At 47.5% G+C, this 24,509-nt stretch overlaps 1 protein-coding gene across 4 annotated transcripts in view; it reads left to right on the top strand.

Annotated features, from left to right (window-relative positions):
- Positions 1–701: 701 nt before the first annotated feature.
- The window catches only part of LOC140204939 (uncharacterized), a 40,468-nt gene continuing 16,660 nt past the window's right edge, over positions 702–24,509 (top strand). The window contains exons 1-4 of one of the 4 annotated variants that reach the window (XM_072271926.1): positions 898–1,090; positions 11,294–11,337; positions 19,481–19,598; positions 24,161–24,262. In XM_072271926.1, coding sequence (XP_072128027.1) covers positions 19,530–19,598; positions 24,161–24,262 — 171 coding nt within the window. In that variant the 5' untranslated portion in view covers positions 898–1,090; positions 11,294–11,337; positions 19,481–19,529. Of the gene's footprint in view, positions 787–897; positions 1,091–8,659; positions 8,789–11,293; positions 11,338–19,480; positions 19,599–24,160; positions 24,263–24,509 lie in introns of those variants that run through there. The other 3 variants (XM_072271927.1, XM_072271928.1, XM_072271924.1) reach the window with 3 other exon arrangements.

Below are 24,509 nucleotides of genomic sequence, written 5' to 3'. Positions count from 1 at the left end.
GCTGCAAGTCCCTCCTCTCCACACCAGCGATGTTGTCCAAGGGAAGGGCACTAGGGACGATACAGCTTGGCACCGGTGTCGTCGCAGAGCAATGTGTAGTTAAGTGCCTTGCTCAAGGACACGACACGCTGCCTCAGCTGAGGCTTGAACTCGCCACCTTCAGATCACTAGACCGACGCCTTAACCACTTGGCCACGTGCAAACACAAATAATAAATAATCAATAAATAATATTGATTACCAGGTGCCGAGTCCTTAAAAGTGAGTACATAGGTTGGGGATTTAGTTTAGGCCGAGTCCCTTCATCAGGACAAACCACTCCTGAAAAGTCTTGGCTTGAAATGTCGACCGTTTGTTCCTCTCTACAGAAGCTGCCTGACCTGCAGACTTTCTCCAGCATTATTTGTGTGTGTTGCTTCCCTGTAATTAATTAATCTATTAACCCGCATGTTTTTGCGATGTGGGGAAAAATCAGGGGAAACCCACAGTATCACGTGGAAGTTTTGCACAGAGGTCAACAGGGTCCTCGAGGCAGTAGCTGTACCCTCTCTCCCAATGATGCCCAGACTCGGTCCAAGGAAATGTGCATCGTCTTCCATCTAGACAGAAGATTTTCCTGCTCAGTTTTACCGGTTCAGGTAACCACTCCTCTTATTCCTGTCTCCGAGAGCGGCTGCTCCACGTTCGCAGCCACAAAACGCCGAATGAACGGAATGGACTCAGTAAGTCAGGCGGAGAATTGACAGTCGGCGTTTCGGACCGAACCCCCTCATCAGGACAGCTCCAGGTATTTCTTCCACCCCCAGTTCCCGATCTTTTTGGGCACGCCCTTTCCGCTAGCAAATCCCCTGCACTCGCCAATCCCGCGGGCGGCATACACGGGAGGAAATCGCCCTCGGTTGTCCCCGCCGAGTATCGACAAACGGCGACCCCCCATCTCCACCCCCAGCACGACTCCTCCCACCCCCCGCCGCCGCTTCCCGTTCAATAAAAGGAAGGCACTGCTCAGGGGCTGTGGAGATGTGACTTTTTAAATCACTTGACCGTGGCTCGAGAGCGTGTCTTCTGCGACTAATAAAACTTTACTCAAGGTAAGAGAAACTCGCGTGAAAGTTTTATTGGAAATTTAGTTTCTTAAAAAGCAGTTTCCTTTTAAGTGAAATCGTGTTCCTCGCTGCTAAGGGTCCTCTGATCAATTTCTAGATCAAATCTAAACTGACTATGGATCGCTTTTTGTGAGATCAGGGGTATCGTTGTGTGGATCGTGTGTTAATAATTTGGATTGATGAGGAGGACCTGTACAGTATTCCTTTCGAAGCAAGCAGGGTGAAATGTAATGTTTGCTGTAGTTATAGGAAGTCAGCATGCTTCCAAAGCAGGAACGTTACAATGCAAAGTGCTGGGGAAGATCAGTAGGTCGGGCAGCACCCATGGAGATGAATGAACAGTCGGCATTTGGGGCTGAGAACTTTGATTAGCCGGGAAACATCGACTCTCCATAGATGCTGCCTGACCTGCCGAGTTCTTCCAGCATTTTGTGTGCGTTGCTCTGGGATCGCCAGCGTCTGCAGGATCTCTCGTGTTGCGCGTGGAATGATCCCGTAATCTGTTGGTGAGGAGGAATGGAGATCCATTCTAAAGTGTACAAATATATTTTGAAAAAATCCACCACCCTCCTTGGTTGCAAGGGCAGTAACTCTGGGGCGGGGGGAGGTTAGGAGCTTGGCGTATAGTGACAGAACGCCGCATGGAAATGTTTCTAAACCAGCCTGTGACACAACATACTTCATATCAGTGAGGTTCATATTTTGGCACAGAATTTTATAACTGATTTGTTATTAAACAATCGTGCTCATTACACATTTAAACTTTGTTGTCTTTCTACTTTTACCCACTTTGTATTTCTGTCCTTCTGCCTGAAGGTGAAAGGGTTTCATACAACACTCTTCATTGTCCTGTGAATTACTTTAGACTGTAGTTCTGCAGTAATGGAAGAGCTGTTACTAGAACATGGGGCAGACCATTCAACCCCTCATGTTGTGCCAATCTTATGCCGGTTTATACTAAATTGACAGCAAGAGCTCTCACCATGCAGGTCATGCTCGCTTATCGTTGGGCTGGAGGTACCGGAGCCTGCGGTCCCACACCACCAGGTTCAGGAACAGTTATTACCCTTCAACCATTAGGCTCCTGAACCAGAGTGGATAACTTCACTGACCTCAACTCTGAACTGGTTCCACCACCTGCAGACTCATTTTCAAATACTCTACAATTCATCTTCTCAGTATTGTTTAATTTTTATTTGCCCAATTTATCTTCCTTTGCGCATTGCTTGTTTTCCAACCTTTGTTTATGTAAAGTTTTTCATAAATTCTATCATATTTCTTTATTGTCCTGTAAATGCCTGCAAGAAAATGTGTCTCAAGGTAGTGCTGGGTATTGTATACAGTACTGTACAGAAATCTTAGGCACATATACATCTATGTGGCAGAGAAGGAGTGCCAGGGGTGGGGGGTGGTGGCACGGGTGGCAGACACACCCAGCCCTGAGACACAGGCAAGGTAATTAGATTCCAAACAATTGGTTTATTGATCAGTACAGAATATCTCTCTGGTGCTTCCCGTTCCCTCCCCTCTCCCTTCCCCTTTTCCCAACCATGATTCCCCTCTCGCAGCCCCCTTCCCACTCTCAGTCCACAATGGAGACCCATATCAGAAACAGGTTTATCATCACTCAGATATATCATGAAATTTGTGTTTTTTATATATACCTAAGATCTTTCATAAGATTTGATAATTTTACTTTGACTTTGAAATGCCCTCCTCCTGTGAATCATCCACATCCTTCCCTTCCCTTCAGATTCCTGAGCCTACCTAAAATTCTCTTAAACTCCACCCAGCTGCCTGCTTGTGCTGCTGCCCCTGGTAATCCATCCTGGGCACCTGCCACTCTCTGTGTGTTTAGCCCCTCAGAGTAACACACAAAATGCCCGGTGGGTCTCAGCCTGAAACATTGACTGTTTATTTCCCTTGCCCTGCACATCGCCTTTAAAATCCTCCCTCCCAGCCTAACCTTAAATACATCTCCTCTAGAATAAGATGTTTCTCTCCTAGGAAGAAGACTGGTTGTCTACTCTACCTATGCTTCTCATACGCTTAAGACCACAAAAACATAAGACTTCGGCCATTCAGCCCATTGAGTCTGCTCTGCTATTAGATCATAGCTGAGTTATTATCCCTCTCAATCCCATTCTCCATCCTTCTCCCCGTAACCTTTGACACCCTGACTGGTCAAAAGCTATCAACCTCCTTTTTGTTTAACTGTGGAGAGATACAGCACAGACACAGGTTCTTTGGCTCACTGAGTCTATTTCATCATCTACCTGTTCTATAACAATCCTGCATTTATTTATGTGTTTGTTTGTTTGTTCAGAAATAAAGTGGAATAGGACCTTACTGGCCCTCCGATCTGCGCTGCCAGCACCCCGGATTTAACTCTAGCCTAATGATGGGGCAATTTACAATGACTAATTAACTGGTACGCCTTTGGAGGAAATTGGAGCATTAGGAGAAAGCCCACGCATTGCACGGGGAGGACGTGCAAACTCCTTATAGTGGACGCCGGGACTGAAATCTAAACTCCAACTCTCCGAGCTGCAATAAAGTCGCGCTAACGGCCACTCTACTGTGGCGCCCCACATTCCCAACGACTCCCACCCTCCCCCCACCCAGGTTCCACCCTTCACCTGCACACCGAAGGGTATTTTACGGTGGTCGGTCAACCCATCGACCAGCACGTCAGTGGCATGTGGACGGGAACTGGAGCCGCTGGGGGAAGCTCAAGTATCTCAGACAGGCTGCACACAGAATGGATCAATCCTGGGTCTGTGCTGCTGTGAGGTCTCCACTCAGTCTCTGCTGCTCTGGGATGGTTGAGTCTAGAAGTTTGGATGCAGACTTCTGAGGTGGAAGGGCTGAAGTTGTGAAAAGGATTGGGACAGCGGCGGGAGGGGAGAGTTGTTGGCCATTTCTATGAAGATGAGAGTCCACAATGATATCTGGAAATGTCAGAGGCTAGTTCAATTCTTGTGTGATGAACTGGCTTCTGATTCAGCAGGAGTGCTCAGGCTAAGGGAGTTGGGTGGCGGGGGGAGGGAGCACACGTGTAAAACATTTAGTCTTTTGTGGTCTCCCTGGCACTGAGAAATGGCGCCAATGCTCCGGACTGGGACTTTTCCGCCTTCATTTCTTATCTTGTGGCACTGCACATCAGTGATCTTTCCCAAGGTTACCTTTGTGATACTGTGTACTAAGTTCTCCTTGGCCACCTGCCTGAGTAGACATTGTAGGCACAACCCTCCCACACTGGGCTTTCCATCAATTCTGGTCTTTTACAAATCCATCTTCCTTGCACCAAAGTGTTTTGTGTTACCACGTCCCAATATCAGGAATCCCCTCCAAAAGCCTCTCTGTTTTCCTTTAAGTTGTTAGAGCAGCCCTTCCTTGCCAACACTATTCCATTGACCCACCCATGCCTCCCCTGGTGTCTGTCCCAAAGTGACTCTTCATCATTCTTTGTCCAAAAATGCTTCAGAGAAGACCCTGCATTTTTTTTCTCCTGGACCCTCGAGTTTACAGTCAGTCACGGCACAACCCTGTTTCTCCCCACATTCCTGTTGATGGGTGGAAATGGTGGGGTGGTGGTTAGCGTCTCCCCACTGCAGAGGCAGTGACCTGGCTTCCATCCCTGCCACAATCTGTAAGAAGTTTGTAAGTTCTCCCCATGACCACCTGTCCTTCCTCCAGGTGCTCTGGTTTCCTCCCACATTTTGAAGGGATACGGGTTAATTAATCACATGGGTGCAATTGGGCATGGTGGACTCATTCTACAGGAAGGACTTGTTACCATGCTGTATCTCTAAGTAAAAACTTTAAAAAAAAACTAAACTTCTACAATCATCCTGCTCTCTAGGGGGGAATTTACAGTAGCAGATTAGCCCATCAATCTGAAAGTCCTTGGGGTGTGGCATCTGGGGGAAACCCACACAGACAGCACCAGAGGTTAGGATTGAACGAGGGTCACTAGATCTGTGAGACTGTGGCTCTCCATCCTGCATTGCTGTACTGTCCAAGTCCTTGGGCTGTCAAAGGCACTATATAAGTGACTCTATGTCTTTTGCAAAGCCCCACGCCTGCATCCGCACATTCCTCTATATGTTTGTGTGGGACAGCGGTTTCTGTTCTGACATCTCTCTGTTAATCCCCTCTCAAAAGACCGTGCGGTTTGCCAAGAAATAGCAGAAGGCAGCCCTGTTCCCCTAGAGCTGTAGACTGACTTGATTTTTGTGGCTGAGCCTAATGGTGGACAGGATTGAGCTGCTGCCTCGAAGTTCCAGTGAGGTGGGTTCAATCCTCGCCCCGGCACTGTCTGTGTGGACCATGTACGTTCTTGCCGACACTGTATGGGTTCTACCTCCACACATTCTGGGGCGTACGGGGTGGTAGATAGTTAAAGATTAGCTTTATTTTTCACATGTACGTTGAAACATTGAAGAATTGGCCATTGGTGTAGTTGGGAGGCAGGGAATCTGGTGGGCGTGTGAGGGAGAATAGTTTACGGGGAGTTGGGGTGGGAGTGATGGTGGAAGGCAGAGGCTCCAGCGGCCAGCTGCCTTCTTTCCTCCTCTCAGAGGACATGAGGATGTTCTGGTGAGACCCCAGAACTAACCATTAAGCATCCAGCAAATCAGAGTTGGTGAGCTCTGTCTTTGGGTGGTGTTAGAGCTGAGTCGGTGACTGTGATTGCACTGGGGGTTACGGATGACCCACTTGTCAAAGCTAAAGGTCGCACAGTGACCCATCGTAGACTGGGGGTCTTCTTCATAGAGCACCTTTGCTCCATCCACCGCAAAGGGCAGGATTTCCCAGCGGCCGCCCATTTCAATTCAGCTTCTCATTCCCATTCTGTCAAGTTGGTCCATGGCTTCCTCCACTGCCATGGTGAGCCCACACTCAGGTTGGAGGAGCAACACCTCGTATTCTGACGTGATGGCATGAACATTGATTTCTCCAACTACCAGCAATGTCTTCCTCTTCCCCTTCTCTCTTTTTCCATTCCCCATTGTGTTTACCCCCTTCACCCTTCCCTCCTCCTCACCTTCCTCTGGTGCCCCTCCTCCTTCCCTTTCTCCCATGGTGCACTCTTCTCTCCTATAGATTCTTGATCCTTCAGCCCATCACTTCTTCCACCTATCACCTCCCTGGTTCACAACCCCCCCCCCCTTCCCACCTTCCCCCCCTCACATGGTCTCCGCCATCATCTGCCAGCTCGTCCCCTCTTCCTCCACCACCGTCTCATTCTGGCTCCTGCTTCCTCCCTTTCCAGTCCTGACGAAGGGTCTCGGCCCGAAACATCGACTCTTTATTCCCCTCCATAGATGCTGCCTGACCTGCATTTTGTGCGACTCTCACAGAGACTGACTGTGGCGCTCCAGCATGGGGAGGAAGGGACATCCAGAGAGTATTGTGAGCAGGTAAAGGAAAGGTGAGCTCTGGACTGCCAGTGCCACAGGACAGAGGAAGGCAGAGGCACAGTGGCTGGTGAATGACAACTCAAAGCTCAGAATAGTGCAGCACAGCAACAGTTAACGTGTTGTCACGTTAACGAGGAAGCACTTGGCAGAAAGAGTGTGCCTTTGTACGCTTGATCATTTGTTTGTTTTCAGTCACTGTGTCATAGATAGTTGGAAGCACAAAACAGGCCATTCAGCCCATCAACTCCACACTTACCCATTTATACCAAGCACGCACTAATCAAGTTTCACTCCCCCCACCCCACCACTTCAACTTCTAACCCCTCACCCCTCACCCACACTCGGGGAGGGGGGGCAATCTATAGCAGACAATTAATCCACTATCCCCTTGTCATTGGAGAACTGGAATACCTTGTGGGGAGGGGGAGGGTAATAGGGAGAATGTGCAAAATCCACAGAGATGGTGGCAGAAGTCGGGTTCTCTGGAGCTGAGAGGCCGCGACTCTCCCAGTGTGCTGCTGTGCTGCCTGGAACAGGTTTCAAACCCTCTCCTTCCCCCCACCCCCCCAACCTCCCAGGCTTAGGTAATAGAAATTTGCCCTCACCGAATTCACAAATCGCCACCCAAAAATTTGAAGTACAGAATAATATTTTCTTTCAAGGAGTTTATGCGGGAAAGAAAATGCACACAAAAGCAGCACAGAATGCTGGAGGAACTCAGCATCTGTGAGTGGGGCGGGGCGGGGAATGGACAGTCGATGTTTCAGGCCGAGACCCTTCATCAGGACATGAATGTTCATTTTTACAATTGTATTAAAGGCATAGTTTATTTTTTTTCAATTCAAATTTGTTGATGCATGTGGAGACAAGCCCACCCTCACATCCGTAGCTTGAATCCCTTCTCGTGCAGCCCTATAAGAGAGCCACGATGTTGAAGGTGCATGCTTCCACATAAAACTTTGAACTTAGGCCCCGTTTACCCTCTTAAAAGGTCGTAGAACTTGCATGATATTGCATCAAATAGCAGTGGGAATTCTTTCCTGCCTGCTTGCTTGCACAGGGGCAGTATTTGGGGTGGCACTGTTGTGTAGTGGTTAGCACAACGCTTTGCTGTACCAGGGACCCAGGTTCAAGACCCACCACTGCCCATAATGAGTTTGCACGTTCTCCTCATGATTGTGGGATTTCCTCCGGGTGCTCTGGTTTCCTCCCCCAGTCCAAAGACTTACTGGTTGCTGGGTTAATTGCTCATTGTAAATTGTCCCGTGATTGCGCTAGAATTAAATTGGGGGATTGCTGGGTGGCGTGGCTCGAAGGACCAGATGGGCCTATTCTGTGCTGAATGTCGATAAATTAGAAAAGATAAAACCATAGGACATAAGAGCTGAATTAGGCCGTTCCGCCCATCAAATCTTTTCTGCCATTCCATCACAGCTGATTTATCAATCCTATTCTCCTGTCTTCTCCCTGTAACGCTTGATGTTCTTACTAACCAAGAACCTGTCCACCTCTGCTTTAAACACACCCGAAAACTTGGCCTCCACAGCTGACTGTGGTAATGAATTCTACAGATTCACCACCCTGTGGTTAAAGAAATTCCTCCCCATCACTGCTTTAAAGGGATCCATCTATCCCTTAAGTACTTAAAGCATGTTAGCTGATTGTTGCTTTTGTGCCACTCTGGTTGAGTGCCAGGATTTTGTGGCGTGCCATTCAAACGTTCCAAGATAACGGAACACACATGAAATGCTGGAGGAACTCAGCAGGTCAGGCAGCCTCTGTGGAAATGAATAAACAGTCGACGTTTTGGGCCAAGACCCTTCTTCATGACTGAAAAGAAAAGGGGAAGATGCCAGAATAAAAAGTTGGGGGGGGGGTGGAGGGGAAGGAGTGTAGCTGGAAGGTGATTGGTGAAGCCAGGTGGGTGGAAAAAGTAAAAGGCTGGAGAAGAAGGAATCTGATAGGAGAGGACAGTGGACCATAGGGAGAAAGGGAAGGAAGAGCAGACCCAGGAGGAAGTGATAGGCAGGTGAGGAGAGGTAAAAGGCCAGAATGGGGAATAAAAGAAGAGAGAAGGGGGATGTGTAGCATTTTTAGCAAAAGGAGAAATCGATGTTTGTGCCATCAGGTTGGAGGCTACCCAGACAGAATATAAGGAGTTACTCCTCCAACCTGAGGGTATCCTCGTCTTGGCACAAGAGGAGACCATGGACTGCCATGTTGGAATGAGAATGGGAATTAAGATGTTTGTCTGCTGGTAAGTTTCCACTTTTGGTAAATGGTGCGGAGGTGCTTGATGAAGATGCTGAATAAAACGTCTCCTTCAGCCCTCTCCAGAAGTTGTAAGTGATCCCAGAACACTTGCAAAAAAAAAAATTGAAGATTAACTTTATTTGTCAAGGTGTTTCTTTTGCAAAGGTGTTTCCTTCTCCGTCTTTCTTCCAGGATTCCTGGGCGTTGCAAACAGGAGGTCCTGGGTACATGTCTGGCATAGCTGGTGCAACCACTGCCTCACGGTTCCAGAGACCCAGGTTCAATCCCGACCTGCAGTGGAGTTCGCAAGTTCTCCCCGTCACTGTGTGGCTTTTCCCTGGGTGCCCCAGTTCTCTCCTACAACCCAAAGATGCATGGTTAATGAGTTAATGATGCACTATAAATGCTCCTGGTGTGCAGATGAATGGAAGATTCTGGGGAGTTTGAGATTGGAGAGAATGGGGATATAGGATTAGTGTAAATGGTGGTTGATGGCCAGCATCTGTGCCGAAGGGCCTGGTTCTCGCTGTGTAATCCTATTACAAAAGGATATTCAGAAGACCACACAGCAGGTTTGAGGGTCTCTGTAAAAGGGATGATGGAGGTAACTCGTGTGTGTGTGTGTGTGTGTGTGTGTGTGTCTCTTTCTCTCTCTATTCAAAGACAGGCAGAAGTTTGAAAACCTTTGGGATGTCATTTGGTTATGAGAGGCACTGGAGAAACAGGGCTTTCTGAAGTAGACCAAAGTACTTTTGCAAGCCAAATTGATGTTAAAACTATTCTTGCAAGAATAATGCAAAATATTAAAGCTTCATTTTAAGTTTTGAATATCACCTGTGTAGGGTGTTCTATCAGATTCCCTGTTCTTCAGCCCTTTACCTTTTCCACCTATCACCTCCCAGCTTCTCACTTCACTCGCCTCTCCCACCCACTCCCCTTCCCTCTCACCTGGCCTCACCCATCACCTGTGCCAGTGAATTGTACGCCGTCCATGAAATTATTTTCCTTGACTTGAAGAGATTAGCTTTGTCTGTCACATGTGCTTTGAAGCAACACTGCTTGTGTCAAATCAAGTTGCTGAGGCTTGTGCTGAGGTCAGTCCACAAGTGTACCGCATTTCTGGAGTCAACATAGCATGCCCACAGCTCACTGACCCTAGTCTCTACAGTCTTTGGAAAGTGAGAAGAAACCCATCTGGTCATGGGGAGAACGCGTAAACGCCTTGGAGAGAGTGTCGGGAATTGAAGCCTGATCTGTGATCACTGGCACCACACGCTACCATGCTGTCCCGTAAATGTGCAACTCCATAGCTGGATCGAATTGTGGAGCCTCACACTGATACAACATTTAGTGACCTGGGAACAGCTTCCGACTGGTTTTTCCACTGCGAAATGGGCATGAATGTTGGGAATGTTTTTGTCCACACTGTGGCTGAGCTAAAGCCAACTATGTGAACATAGGTCATTTAAGGCAAATTTTAAGGTGATTGAGGGAAAGTCTAGAGGGTGTTTTTTTTACACAGAGTGTGGTGGGTACGTGGAATGCCTTGGTGGTAGACGCAGATACATTGGGGACATTGAAGAGACTCTTCAATAGACGTGGATGATAGAAACGTGGAGGACTATGTCGAAGGAAAGTGTTAGATTGATCTAAGAATATATTATAAGTTTGGTACAACATTATGGGCCAAAGGGTCTGAGGTGTTTTATGTTATGTAGGCCTCAGGTTACCAATAATCTTCTCACTTGCGAGGACAGAATCAAATTGCTGATCGCCTCTACCTCTGGGCTCTCCTCTTGTAATATGTGGCTGGGCCTCTGTTATTCTTGCTTGTTCCCTGTCGGCGAAATGACGGCTAGGCCCTAATGTGTGCGGGAGAGCACGGGGGCTTGCAGCGATGGGAGGCAGTAGGTGAATGGACTTGCCGTTGTAAGGGCATGGAGAAAAGTAAGTTTTGCTCAAGGGGGACATCGAGGACCTGGATCATGTCCTAAAGATAGAGGGTCATAGAGCACAGAAACAGACCCCCAGTCCACAGAGTCCTACACCCATCCTGTTTCATTCCCCCCACGATCCCATTAACTCATCCCCCTCCACCCCCAACACACCCAGATCCTACCTTTCACAATGGGGGTGTTTACAGCAGCCAATTAACCCAGCGACATGCACATCATGGGGATGTAGATGTCACAGCAGCGTATCAGCTACGGCGCCAGCGATCAGAGATCAATCCCCGCCAGTACCTGCGAGGACCTCATACGTTCTCCCCGTGACCGGGTGGGTTTCCTCCAGGTGCCCTGGTTTCCTCCCACATTCCAAAGACGTAGAGTCGCGGTTAGCTTGGTGTGGGCGTTCCATTTTGGTGCTGGAAGTGTGGTGACACTTGCGGGCTGCCCCGAGCACAATCCTCGGGCTCCTTTGGTCGTTGATACAAGGAACGATGTGTTTCACTGTATATTTCGATGTACATATGACAACTAAAGCTAATCATTAATCTTCAATCACCCAGGGGAATATATCCAGTGACAGAGAAAACGTGTCAACACCACGCAGGTAATGCCAGAGGTTGGGATTGAATTTGTGTCACTGGAGCGGTGGGGGGGCGGGGGAGGTGGAATGCTATGGCTCTAACAGCTGCAACATCTGCCCATCTCATAAAGTCAGCTGAGCCCGAGGTTGAGTTGTTGTGCCATTTAGTCTGGTTGAAGTCCTTGCATCTTTGATATCAACTGCCACTGCACAGTGTATGAATCTAATATGATCATTTTTTTTTTGAAACCAAATATTGTAGAGTTTACAAGGAGACACCAGGGATTGCAGATACTGCAATCTGCTGGAGGAACTCGGAGAATCAAGCAGCATCTGTCAGGGAAGAGAAAACGACGGCGTTTCAGAACGAAATCCTGCATCAGGCTCTATCTGCTTGACCTGCTGAGTTCCTTCAGCAGATTGTTCATTGAAACACCCAAAGGTGGTTCTGAGCAACCCTGGGCAAATCCTCATTAGTGAACAATTATTTCAAGTTCAAGTTTAATTGTCATTCGCACAGGTATGGGGATTGTCCATCATGTCCGACAATGACAGGAAACCTATGTGGGAGCGTTTTCAAAGTGGCCGTTCCACTCTCTCAACCTTAGAAGTCCAGGTCCAGTGTTACGAACATGAGTCACAAACTAGAATCCTCCTTGGTTGCAGTGGATGACCCGACGTCTTCTGTGCCTTTCGCTCTCCACAGAACGTTGCAGAACCACCTTCCTGACCGTTGGATCTCACTGTAGATCTCATCTGCCCAGTCCGCTGGGAGCTGACTTCCCGTGCTTGGACAGGCACGTTCCTGTCTCACTGGGGTATTGGGCCGCCGGCTGCCCTCACTTGGCTTAGCCCACCTGTCGAAGCGGTGTGGCCGCTCTCATGCCGCAAACAGCTACCTGGAGCCACAGGTGAGGGCTGAGTGTCCGGTGAGGGGCCAAAGGAGGGCGAGAATCCTCGGAATGGCCAAGCCCCCCCTCACCAGAGGCGCTGCCCCTCCCTGAGCACCCCATACACGTATACAGCTAAATGAAACAGCGTTCCCCTGGGGCCCAGGTGCAAAGTTCAGTTACACATAACATATATGATTACAACAGCACATACAGTCATAAAATAATATTAATGCAATTTCCTGAGTGAAAACTGATGGTTCATGGGATGTTGTCTTGGAGCCACGGCAGGAAATTAAAGGGGCAGGAATTTTTTCCCTGCTTAATTTGTGAATATCTCCAAGGGAGACTATGACTGGTTAATCACTGCTTGGTTTCAGCAAGGCACTCACTGAATGAACCTGTAACCAAGAAAATTAGACCTGTGGAACCTGCTTCCATCTGGCTTTAATAGATTACCAGGGAGAATGAAAGATTCTGTTGACCAGTGCTCTGACACCAGTTAAGGGACGGTCAGAATTGGCTGCAAGGAAGACCCATCAGAATCAGGTTTAATATTACTGGCGTATGAGGTGAAATTTGTTAACTTTGTGGCAGCAGTACATTTCAGTACGTGACAGCAGAGAGTAAAAGGGAAAACTAAACTACTGTAAGTAGATTTAAATAGTAGTGCAAAAAAATAGGAAGCAAAGGAGTGGTGAGGTAGTGTTCACGTTGACATGGAGGTGGAAAGGGGACACTTAGGGGGATCACTGAAGAACACACTGATGTGGAGAACAAACCTTTTGCTTAGGAAGGCAACAGAATGGTGACACTGTGGTGCAGCAGGTCCCTTCTGTTCAATCCTGAGCCCAGACGCTGTCTTCTTCCTGTAGCCCATAGCCATGTGGGTCTCCTCCAGGTGCCTTGGTTTCCTCCTATGTCCCGTAGACAGAGAGAAAGATGCGCAGAGGCAGTATGTGTGTCACTGAGAACGAGACAAAGAAACGCACACAAGGACAGAATAAGATACAGTTGTGTGTAAAAGTTTTAGATATATGTATAGCTAGAGTGCCTAAGGCTTTTGCACTGTACTGTAGTAAGTTTATGTATTGCCCTGTACTGCTGTCAAAAAAAGAAAAATCATGACGTAAATGAGTGATGATAAACCTGATTCTGATACGAATCTCTACCGTAGACTGAGAGTGGAAAGGGGGCAGGGAGAAGGGAATCACGGTTGGAAAAAAGGGAAAGGAGAAGGGAGGGAGTGAGAAGCATTAGAGGGACATTCTGTAATGATCACTGAATCAATTATCAATTACCAAATACCCCAGACTGGACTTACCCAGGCATCATCCCTCAGGAAGATGGTAGAGTTTGTCGGTCACAATTAATACCTGTACCCGGCTGGAAGCCTAAGAAGAGTTTATTTGCAATAAACCAATTGTTTGGAATCAAATTTCCTTGCTGGTGACTCAGGGCTGGGTGTATCTGCATCCACACCACCCTTTGCACGTGTTCCATACTCTTCCCACAGTGGTCCACACCTTGCCGTTCCCAATCTCCTTTGCTCTCGCCAGATTTACAAACTCATTCTCTGTTTCCATATTGACAAATACAGTACTGTACAAAAATCTTTTTAGCACTATAGAAATATATGTGTGCCTCTAAGACTTTTGCACAGTACTGTAGATAAGTAGAGAGAGGAAAGGAGAGAGGTAAAGGCAAGTAGACAGCCAAATAGAAAGACAGAGAGAAAGATAGGGTGTAGGTGAGGATAGGGTGTAGGTGAGGAGTACAGTCGGGGAGGGCACGGTGGATGGTTAAATGATATCATTGTAAATGGCTACTAGTATTGTCAGTGGGCAAACAGCCTGTTTCTGTGCTGTATCTTCCTACAATTGCATAAATTACATTAAAGTTTACCATTTTTTTTACAAGCTGTATTTGGGGATTGAGAGTGAACCTCCGCTTTTGGTTTGTCATTTGCACAATGATTTGATTGAAAAGAGCAGTCAGTTTTGTAAAGTTTTTCCAGAGATGCAGTTTTGCCCCAGATTATATTCTTTGGAATGTATCCTGTCCCATCTGCCCACAGTGAACAGGGGGCTGGCCTTCAACTTCAGCGTGCTGCTGACAATGATATTTCGTTGATGTTTGCTGAGGATGAGTATGGGCCAGACACGGAACAGAACTTCTCCAAAGTCTTTTGCCTTCACCTGAGGCAATAATAAGTAGGGACACTGGAAACACTCGGCAGGTCAGGCAGCATCTGTGGGGAGAGAAGCACATCTTAATGCTTCACGCTGTGGGCCCTTTGGGAACTGAGAGAGTGAGAAAAAAGCTTTAATTTGCAAAGTGGGTGGGAGCTGAATGACGCAAAGGGGAAATCTCTGATGAGGTCCTTAGTTTATTTAGCCACCCCATTAATCGGTTATTCAGTGAGCGATTGAATTAAAAGGGTAATGAGTAAGCCATTTAGTTAATAGGTTAATGAGTGAAGTTGCAGGAAAATGTTAAAACTGTGGGGTTTAAGTCAGTGCAAAGACTCAGCAAATCAGACAATGTCTGGAGAGAACCTTAAGGTGTCACCACCAGGCATATCTCCGCCCTCAGCAGTCTGAAGGCTCCCTCTTCCCACTCCAACATCCCAATCATCAATTTCCCTTCTCAGAGCAAAAACTGCTGGATCCTTCAGGAATTAAGCTGACAGTTCATATGGGGCATTGGAAGCTACAGTCTGCTACTCTGGCTTAGATTTCATAGGTACAGGCTGAGGAACAGTGGACTGATCTGTCTACAGAAATTGGCGTTGTTTGCATAAACTGTGGCTGACCCTAGCCTGGCCATTCTAGACCCAGGCTAACTCCACAGTCCCTCAGCTCTTTTGTCCTTATCTCTCTTTACATCCATACAGTTCATTTCTGTCTTTGTCGCTTGCCCATCACAGTCTGTCTGTCTTTGTACATCGGCCTCTATCTCTTTCTCATTAACACACAGATCAGCTCTCTGTGCCTCCCTTTCTCTTTTCCACACTCTATCCTGTCCGTGTGCACATGCAGATTCCCACTTTACTTGCCACGCCCGTACATACAGACCAGATACGCACATGGGCACACAGACACAGTAAGTCAGACATGCACTCAGATAGACACACAACTGCATGTACATAGAGACACACAGACAGACGCACCCACCCACATGTATCACACAGACAGACGCATGCACATATGAATGTCAACACACAGACGCACATCACAGACACTCAGTTACACACACGAGCACACAAACAAATGCGCGCACGCGCGCGCACACACACACACACACACACACACACACACGCACACGCACACGCACTTGTATGAACTCTCATCATTTTTCCATTGCATTCCTATCTCATTTCTCCACATGCAGAGTCCAGTCATTCTGGACTGGAACCGAAGGCTCAGAATTACATACATCACCTTGTACCTAATCTATACCCTACGTGTAAGCAGACTTTGCAGATTCGGGTCAGGTTAGCAGCTGTTATTCCCTGAAAGACCCATGTACTGGATTGGAGAAATCTCAGTTCCTTCTGCAGGAACTGTGTGGGTGTCATGTTAAATAAGGACACAACAATTGTGTTGAAGAAATTTGCAGCAAGTGAAGGCAGCTTGGATCCAACAGAATGTGTTCAATCCAAAACAGTTTTACTCCTCCTTGTGATTATCGTTAAGCTTATCAAACTTTTAAAGTTTACTTAAAGTTGTTTTCCAATTTGGTCTCTGATTTCTGTCATTCATTTTAAGAGTTTAGGTCACCTGCTTTTCCCTAGAATTAAGTACAAAGGCTGCCTTTAACTGTCCCTTTTCATTTCACTTCCTCAAGTATACTTGGCATAAACACAAGAGATTCTGCAGATGCTGGAAATGTTGTGCAACGCACACAAAATGCTGGAGGAGCTCAGCAGGTCAGGCAGCATTTACGCAGGGGAATAAACAGTCAGAGCTTTGGGTTGAGACCTTTCATTAGGACTCGTTATGAAGGACCCCAGCCTGAAACGACCCCTGCATAACCGCTTCCCTGCTTGCTGAGCTCCTCCAGCACTTTGTGTCTGTAACATTAGTGTGGATTCTTTTTCTTTCATTTTTTTTGGGTTCCCCTTTTTTTTTCCAGTTTCCCCCTTATTTACCAACCCCAACCCTCCCCTCTCCATTGACACCCCCAGCCTCCCCCCTCCCCCCTCTGATCCCAGCTCTCAAGATTCCAGCCTTGAACTCCAGGCCGGGTCTTTATGTGCTGCTGTTGTGACTCCCGTCTCCCCTTCCCCCACCGCCACTCCGCAGCCCCGTCTTCCTCAGATCCCACCGTCAACTCCTGGGCCCTCGGAGGCTCCATCTTCCTCCCACCCCCAAACCTCCCCTCTCCATTGACACCCCCAGCCTCCCCCCTCCCCTCTCTGATCCCAGCTCTCATCCGTGCCGGGTCTTTACCATCCCCTCCGACCTTCAACTGTCGGAGGCAGAACGCTCTGTCCTCAGTAAGGGCCTCACCTTTGTCCCCCTTCGCCCACACCTCAGCGAGTTCCGTGTTCGCCACGATGCGGAACTTTTCTTCCGCCGTCTCCGTCTCCAAGCCTACTTCTTCGGCAAGGACCCTTCCACCCCCACCGATGACCCCTTCTCCCATCTTCAACCCTCCTCTTCTTCATGGACACCCCGCTCTGGTCTTCTGCCTGCTCTGGATCTCTTTATCGCTAATTGCCGACGGGACATCAACCGTCTCGACTTCACCGCACCTTGTCCCCATTCCAACCTCACTCCTTCGGAACGCTCTGCTCTCCACTCTCTCCGCACTAATCCTAACCTTATTATTAAACCCGCCGATAAGGGGGGTGCTGTTGTAGTCTGGCGTACTGACCTCTACCTTGCCGAGGCACAGCGACAACTCACGGATACCTCCTCTTATTTACCCCTCGATCATGACCCCACTAAGGAGCACCAGGCCATTGTCTCCCACGCCATCACCGACTTTATCCGCTCAGGGGATCTCCCATCCATTGCTACCAACCTTATAGTTCCCACACCCCGCACTTCCCGTTTCTACCTCCTACCCAAGATCCACAAACCTGCCTGTCCTGGCCGACCTATTGTCTCAGCTTGCTCCTGCCCCACCGAACTCGTTTCTGCATACCTCGACACTGTTTTATCACCCCTTGTTCAATCCCTTCCGACCTATGTTCGTGACACTTCTCACGCTCTTAAACTTTTCGATGATTTTAAGTTCCCTGGCCCTCACCGCTTTATTTTCACCATGGATGTCCAGTCCTTATATACTTCCATCCCCCATCAGGAAGGTCTCAAAGCTCTACGCTTCTTTTTGGATTCCAGACCTAATCAGTTCCCCTCTACCACCACTCTACTCCGTCTAGCGGAATTAGTCCTTACTCTTAATAATTTCTCCTTTGGCTCCTCCCACTTCCTCCAAACTAAAGGTGTAGCTATGGGCACCCGTATGGGTCCTAGCTATGCCTGCCTTTTTGTTGGGTTTGTGGAACAATCTATGTTCCGTGCCTATTCTGGTATCTGTCCCCAACTTTTCCTTCGCTACATCCGACTGCATTCGCGCTGCTTCCTGCACGCATGCAGAACTTGTTGACTTTATTAACTTTGCCTCCAACTTTCACCCTGCCCTCAAGTTTACCTGGTCCATTTCCGACACCTCCCTCCCCTTTCTAGATCTTTCTGTCTCTGTCTCTGGAGACAGCTTATCCACTGATGTCTACTATAAGCCCACTGACTCTCACAGCTATCTGGACTATTCCTCTTCTCACCCTGTCTCTTGCAAAAATGCCATCCCCTTCTCGCAATTCCTCCGTCTCCGCCGCATCTGCTCTCAGGATGAGGCTTTTCATTCTAGGATGAGGGAGATGTCTTCATTTTTTAAAGAAAGGGGCTTCCCTTCCTCCACTATCAACTCTGCTCTTAAACGCATCTCCCCCATTTCAAGTACATCTGCTCTCACTCCATCCTCCCACCACCCCACTAGGAATAGGGTTCCCCTGGTCCTCACCTACCACCCCACCAGCCTCCGGGTCCAACATATTATTCTCCATAACTTCCGCCACCTCCAACTGGATCCCACCACTAAGCACATCTTTCCCTCCCCCCCCCCCTGCATTCCGCAGGGATCGCTCCCTACACAACTCCCTTGTCCATTCGTCCCCCCCATCCCTCCCCACTGATCTCCCTCCTGGCAGTTATCCGTGTAAGCGGAACAAGTGCTAAACATGCCCTTACACTTCCTCCCTTACCACCATTCAGGGCCCCAAACAGTCCTTCCAGGTGAGGCAACACTTCACCTGTGAGTCGATGGGGGTGATATACTGCGTCCGGTGCTCCTGATGTGGCCTTTTATATATTGGCGAGACCCGACGCAGACTGGGAGACCGCTTTGCTGAACATCTACGCTCTGTCCGCCAGAGAAAGCAGGATCTCCCAGTGGCCACACATTTTAATTCCACATCCCATTCCCATTCTGACATGTCTATCCACGGCCTCCTCTACCGTAAAGATGAAGCCACACTCAGGTTGGAGGAACAACACCTTATATTCCGTCTGGGTAGCCTCCAACCTGATGGCATGAACATCGACTTCTCTAACTTCTGCTAGGCCCCACCTCCCCCTCGTACCCCATCTGTTACTTATTTTTATGCACACATTCTTTCTCTCACTCTCCTTTTTCTCCCTCTGTCCCTCTGAATATACCTCTTGCCCATCCTCTGGGTACCCCCCCCTTGTCTTTCTTCCCGGACCTCCTGTCCCATGATCCTCTCGTATCCCCTTTTGCCAATCACCTGTCCAGCTCTTGGCTCCATCCCTCCCCCTCCTGTCTTCTCCTATCATTTTGGATCCCACTGCTGCTTCAGGAATTTGTGCATTCTCCCTGTGACTGCATGGGTTTCCACCCATGTTTCAGAAATACATAAACGTTATTAGGTTGTGGGTATTCTCTGTTGATGCTAGAAGCTTGCCGATACTGTACTTGCGGGTTATCCCCAACACATCCTTGGACTCTGGTTGCTGACATGCACAAAACATCGTACTGTTTTTACTTACCTGTGACAAATAAAGCTAGTTTTATTGTCTCTGTGTGACTGCTGGGCTGTAACTCGTGAAGCCCCAATACATAGAGTAGTAGGGACAGGCCTCGCTGTCAGGTCATCTCCTCAATCTTATCCTTGGGGGCTGAGAGACCCTTTGGACAGCTGTGGTTGCTTACTAAGTGACTGATCAACGCTTTCTTTTTGCTTTAAGGAGATGAACAGTCTTTAGTTGTGGAGTGCAATCCCGCGGGCATGTTGAGATGAAATTTTATCATGTACGTCCGAAGAGCTCACCAGGGGAACAGCCAGTGGCAGTGAAGAAGCTGTTTGTGAGTATAATTATTTTTTTTTAATCCTCTCTTGATCCCTTTGCTTTCAGACGGCCAGAGACCCGGGTTCAGTCCTGACTCCACTCAGTAGAGTTTGCACGTTCTCCCTGTGACCACGAGGGTGTCCTCTCAGTGCCCCAGTTTCCCTCCACATCTCCACATCCCAATGATGCATGGATTGATGGGTTAATTGGCCACTAAATTACCTCTTAATGCTGGTCAATGTTAAAAAATAATCAAAGGTTGGCATGCCCACCACCCAGGACATTACATCTCATTGCTACCACCAGGAAGGAGGTACAGAAGCTTGAAGGCGCACACTCAGCAATTCAGGAACAGCTTTTTCCCCTCTGCCATCCAATTTCTGAGAGACGTTGAACTCACTACCTCACTATATTTTTCTTAATTTCTGTTTTTGCGCTACTTATTTAATTTAACTATTAATACAGTATATATACTTACTGTAATTCACAGACTTTTTCTCCCCCAAATTATCACGTATTAGATTGTACTGCTGCCGCAAAGTTAGCAAGTTTCACACAAAATGCCAGTGATATTAAACCTGATTCTGATGTGCTAGAGTTACTGGGTGGCAAGTGTAGAGGCCAAGGAACTAGGAGAGTAGGATTGATTAACACTATCAAACTGTTTATACAAATAAACTCTTCTCGGGCTTTCAGCCGGGTACAGGTATTGATTATAACTGACCTCTCCATGACAAACTCTGCCATCGAAGCGTCAGTTATAATCATAACTGTACCCAACTGGAAGCCTGTTAAGTGTTTATTTGTCATATATGCTGGGAAAGCACTAAATCCTTTTTGTTTATGCTATAGTTTTATGTATTCATATATTTTATATATAAAGTACATTTACATCTAAAGACTATTATATATTATATTGTCACCTAGGCGCTCTGTTTGCTGAGATTGATCATGGATCCGAATCAGAATCAGGTTTATCATCACCGGCATGTGACATGAAATTTGTTAACTTAGCGGCAGCAGTTCAATGCAGTACATAATCCAGCAGAGAGAGAAAAAAAAATAATAAATAAAACATAAAAATAAATAAACAAGTAAATCAATTATGTATATTGAATAGATTTAAAATATATGCAAAAACAGAAATACTGTATTTAAAAAAAAAAGTGAGGTAGTGTCCAAAGCTTCAATGTCCATTTAGGAATCGGATGGTAGAGGGGAAGAATTTTGTGTCCTAGCTGCCTATGTGGTAGATATGCAAGCCAGGGCTGTTGCCCATGCAGCAAGCACCTCCTCTCCATACAGCTGATAAATCTAAAGGAACAGCAAAGACCGGCGCTGTTTAGGCAGCAAAGGCTTTGCAGGAGCTGCCAGTCAGCAATGTAAGACTGCTTCAATGTAAAACTTTGCGGCAGGATAATTTGGGAAAAAAGTCTGAATTACAGTAAAAAAAAAAATATATATATATTATTTAAATAAAAATCCAGCTCCGGATTTTTCCCTCAAGGTTTACTCTGGGAGCCTTCCCCATGAGTGGGTATAGCCGCAAAGCGGTGGAGGTTTGAGATCAGAGTTTTCCTTTTCTGAAATGAACTGCCAGCTACAGCCAATGAGCCCCATCTGCTCAAGGTGACTGCTAGTCTTAAGGTGCCAGTAACCCACCTTTGCCCCTTCTCCTGTCAGTAGAAACGATTCCATTGGTCTTAGTAACTAAGCCACGCGTGAAGCCCAGGAGCTGGACTTGGTTGTCAGAGGCTGTTTGGGACACGTGCCTTTGGCAGCATTTAATCGGTAGTGGGAGCTTATCCCCACAAATCCCCCTCTGGTTATGACAACCTTGAGGGAAAAAGTATAAGACGTTGGTGAGGGCAACTTGGAGTATAATGTGTAGTTCTGGTTACCTATACCTACAGGATAGATGCCAATAAGATTGAAAGAGTGCATAGAAGATTTACAAGGATGTTGCCGGGACTTGAGGACCTGAGTTATAGGGAAAGGTTGAATAGGTTTGGACCTTATTCCCTGGACCACAGAGAATGAGGGGATGTTTGATAAAGGTACACAAAACAGGGAGGTACAGATAGGATAAATGCAAGCAGGCTTTTTTTTTACTGAGCCTGGATGAGAATAGAACAAGAGGTCGTTGTTTACAGGTGACAGGTGAAATATTTAAGGGGAACCTGAGGGAGAACTTCTTCACGCAGAGGGTGGTGATGGTGTGGAACAAGCTGCAGCAGAAGCAATGGATGCAGGTTTGGTTTCAAGGTTTAGGGGAAGCTTGGGTATGTACGTTGATGGAAGGAAAACGGACAGCTATGGTCAATGGTACTCAGCAGAATACCAGTTTGGTATAGGTTAGCTATATAATTAGTGACTATAAAGTTTATGGACTAACAAGAATGAGATTGCTGGCCTGAGAGTTAGCATGGCTCGATGAACTGAACAGCCTCGTGTCATTGCAGTTTTAACCTCCACCCATTCTGGATGGTTGGTTGTGAAGTAGATTGGCCAGTGGCAGGTAGGTCGGGAGCCGGGTGAGAGAGAGGATGGTCGAATTCCATGAGATGGGGAGTTTATTGCCATAGGCATCTTGTAGTGAGGTATGGGTAGCATCACTAGCAGTAGGCACAGACAGCACACGGAATATAAATTAGACTGTACAGTGAACAGAATCAGAATCAGGTTTCTGCATGCTGTAAAATTAGCTGTTTTGCAGCAGTAGTACGCTGCAATACATAAATGTTCTTCTTGTAAATTTCATAGTATATTTAAAAAACTAAGTAGTTCAATGTGGGCACGTGGCCAAGTGGTTAAGGCATTGGACTAGCTACCTGAAGGTCGTGAGTTCGAGCCCCAGCCGAGGAGGCGTGTTGTGTCCTTCAGCAAGGCACTTAATCACACGTTGCTCTGCGATGACACCGGTGCCAAGCTGTATGGGTCCTAATGCCCTTCCCTTGGACAACATCGGTGTCGTGGAGAGGGGAGACTTGCAGCATGGGTAACTGCTGGTCTTCCATACAACCTTGCCCAGAGTGAAGACTTTCCAGGCACAGATCCATGGTCTCGCAAGACTAATGGATGCCTTAAGTATTTCAACAAGAGGGCAACACAGGGAGGTGGTGTTCCAGGGTTCAGAAATCTGATGGTGGAGGGGAGGAAGCTGTTTCTAAAACATTGAGTGTGGGTCTTCAGGCTTCTGTTCCTCGTCCCTGATGGTAGCAATGAGAAGAGGGTATGTCCTGGGTGGTGAGGATCCTTAATGATGGACGCCGCTTTCTTGAAGCATTGCCTTTTGAAAATGTGCTGGATGGTGAGGATGCTAGTGTCAGTGATGAAGCTGACCGCAGCTTTGTTTGAACCTCCATACCAGATGGTGATGCAACCATTTAGAAGGCTGTCCATCGGTAGAGATTTGCTAGACTCTTTGATGTATCAAATCTTCAGCAAAAATCTCTGGGGCATTTGCTGCACTCACCAAGGGTGGAACTAGTGTCTGCTGTGAGTCGACAGACCTCTGAGCCCCATCAGCCCCTACCGCAGTGTGGTCTCTGTACAAACAAGATAAAAATCTGCAGATACTGGAAATCAAAGTAGCACACATGCACATAATGCGGGAAGAACTCAGCAGGCCAGGCAGCAGCTATGAAAAAGAGTAAACAGTCAACGTTTCGGGCCGAGACCCTTCATTAGGACTGGAAAAATGAGATGAGAAGTCAGAGCAAGAAGGTGGGGGGAGGGGAGAAAGGAGTACAGGGTGGTAGGCAATAGATGAAACTGGGCGAGGGGGAGTGGTGAAATAGTGAGCTGGGAAGTTGATTGGTGAAAGAGATAAAGGGCTGGAGAAGAGGAAATCTGATTAGAGAGTACAGGTCATGGAAGAAAGGGAAGGGGGAGGGACACCAGGAGGAGATGATGGGCATGTAAGAGATGGGATTGGAGATGGGGAATGGTGAAGGGGAGAGGCAATTATTGGAAGTTCAAGAAATCATTGCTCATGCCATCAGATTGGAGGCTACCCAGACAGAATATATGGTGTGGCTCCTCCAATCTGAGTGTGGCCTCAGTGTGACGGTCAGAATGGAAATGGGAAGTAGAATTGAAATGGATGGCCACTGGAAGATCCCGCTTTTTCTGGCGTTGGTGCTTGGCGAAACAGTCACCCAATCTACGTCGGGTCTCACTCATATACTGGAAGTCATATCGGGAGCACCGGATACAGTTGATGACCCCAACAGACTCGCAAGTGAAGTGTCGCCTTACCTGGGAAGGACTGTTTGGGGCCTTGAATGGTAGTGAGGGAAGAGGTGTAGGGGCAGGTGTGGCACTTGTTCAGCTCACAGGGTTAAGTGCCGGGAGGGAGATCAGTGGGGAGGAACAAATGGGCAAGGGAGTCACGTAGGGAGTGACTCCCTGAGGAAAGTGGAAAGTGGTGGGCAGGGAAAGATGTACTTGGTGGTGGAATCCCGTTGGAGATGGCAGAAGTTACAGAAAATTATATGCTGGACACAGACACCAGTTCACAAAATGCTGGAGGAACTCAGCAGAAAACTCTTAACAAACTTTATTTTCTCTTCCTAGGCAACTTTCTTTCTATTTGTATTTTTAACGGGGAGAATCGACGCCTGTAACTTTGGAGGCTATGATCCGGTTTCCGAATATGCTGGCAGTATTAAGAGTCTGGTGAGCCGGTGCTGCGTTGTCTGTTGGTTGGGGGTGTGGGTGGTGTTGTTGGATGTTGGAGAGGAAGGTTAGCCTGCTCATGAAGTGACGCATCAGAGCAGAAGAGATTGGAGCATCTGGCTTCAAACCCGCTCTCTTTGACTCAGTAAGGTCATGGCTGATCCATGGCTCTGCCGCTTATTGCTATCGACTCAGCTTCACCTACCTGCCTTTTTTCAAGTTAAAGTTTATTGTCATTCGACTGTGT

Source organism: Mobula birostris, chromosome 11, assembly GCF_030028105.1.
Source record: "Mobula birostris isolate sMobBir1 chromosome 11, sMobBir1.hap1, whole genome shotgun sequence".
Taxonomy (NCBI): Eukaryota; Metazoa; Chordata; class Chondrichthyes; order Myliobatiformes; family Myliobatidae; genus Mobula; species Mobula birostris.
This window is presented reverse-complemented; position numbering and strand designations above follow the sequence as displayed.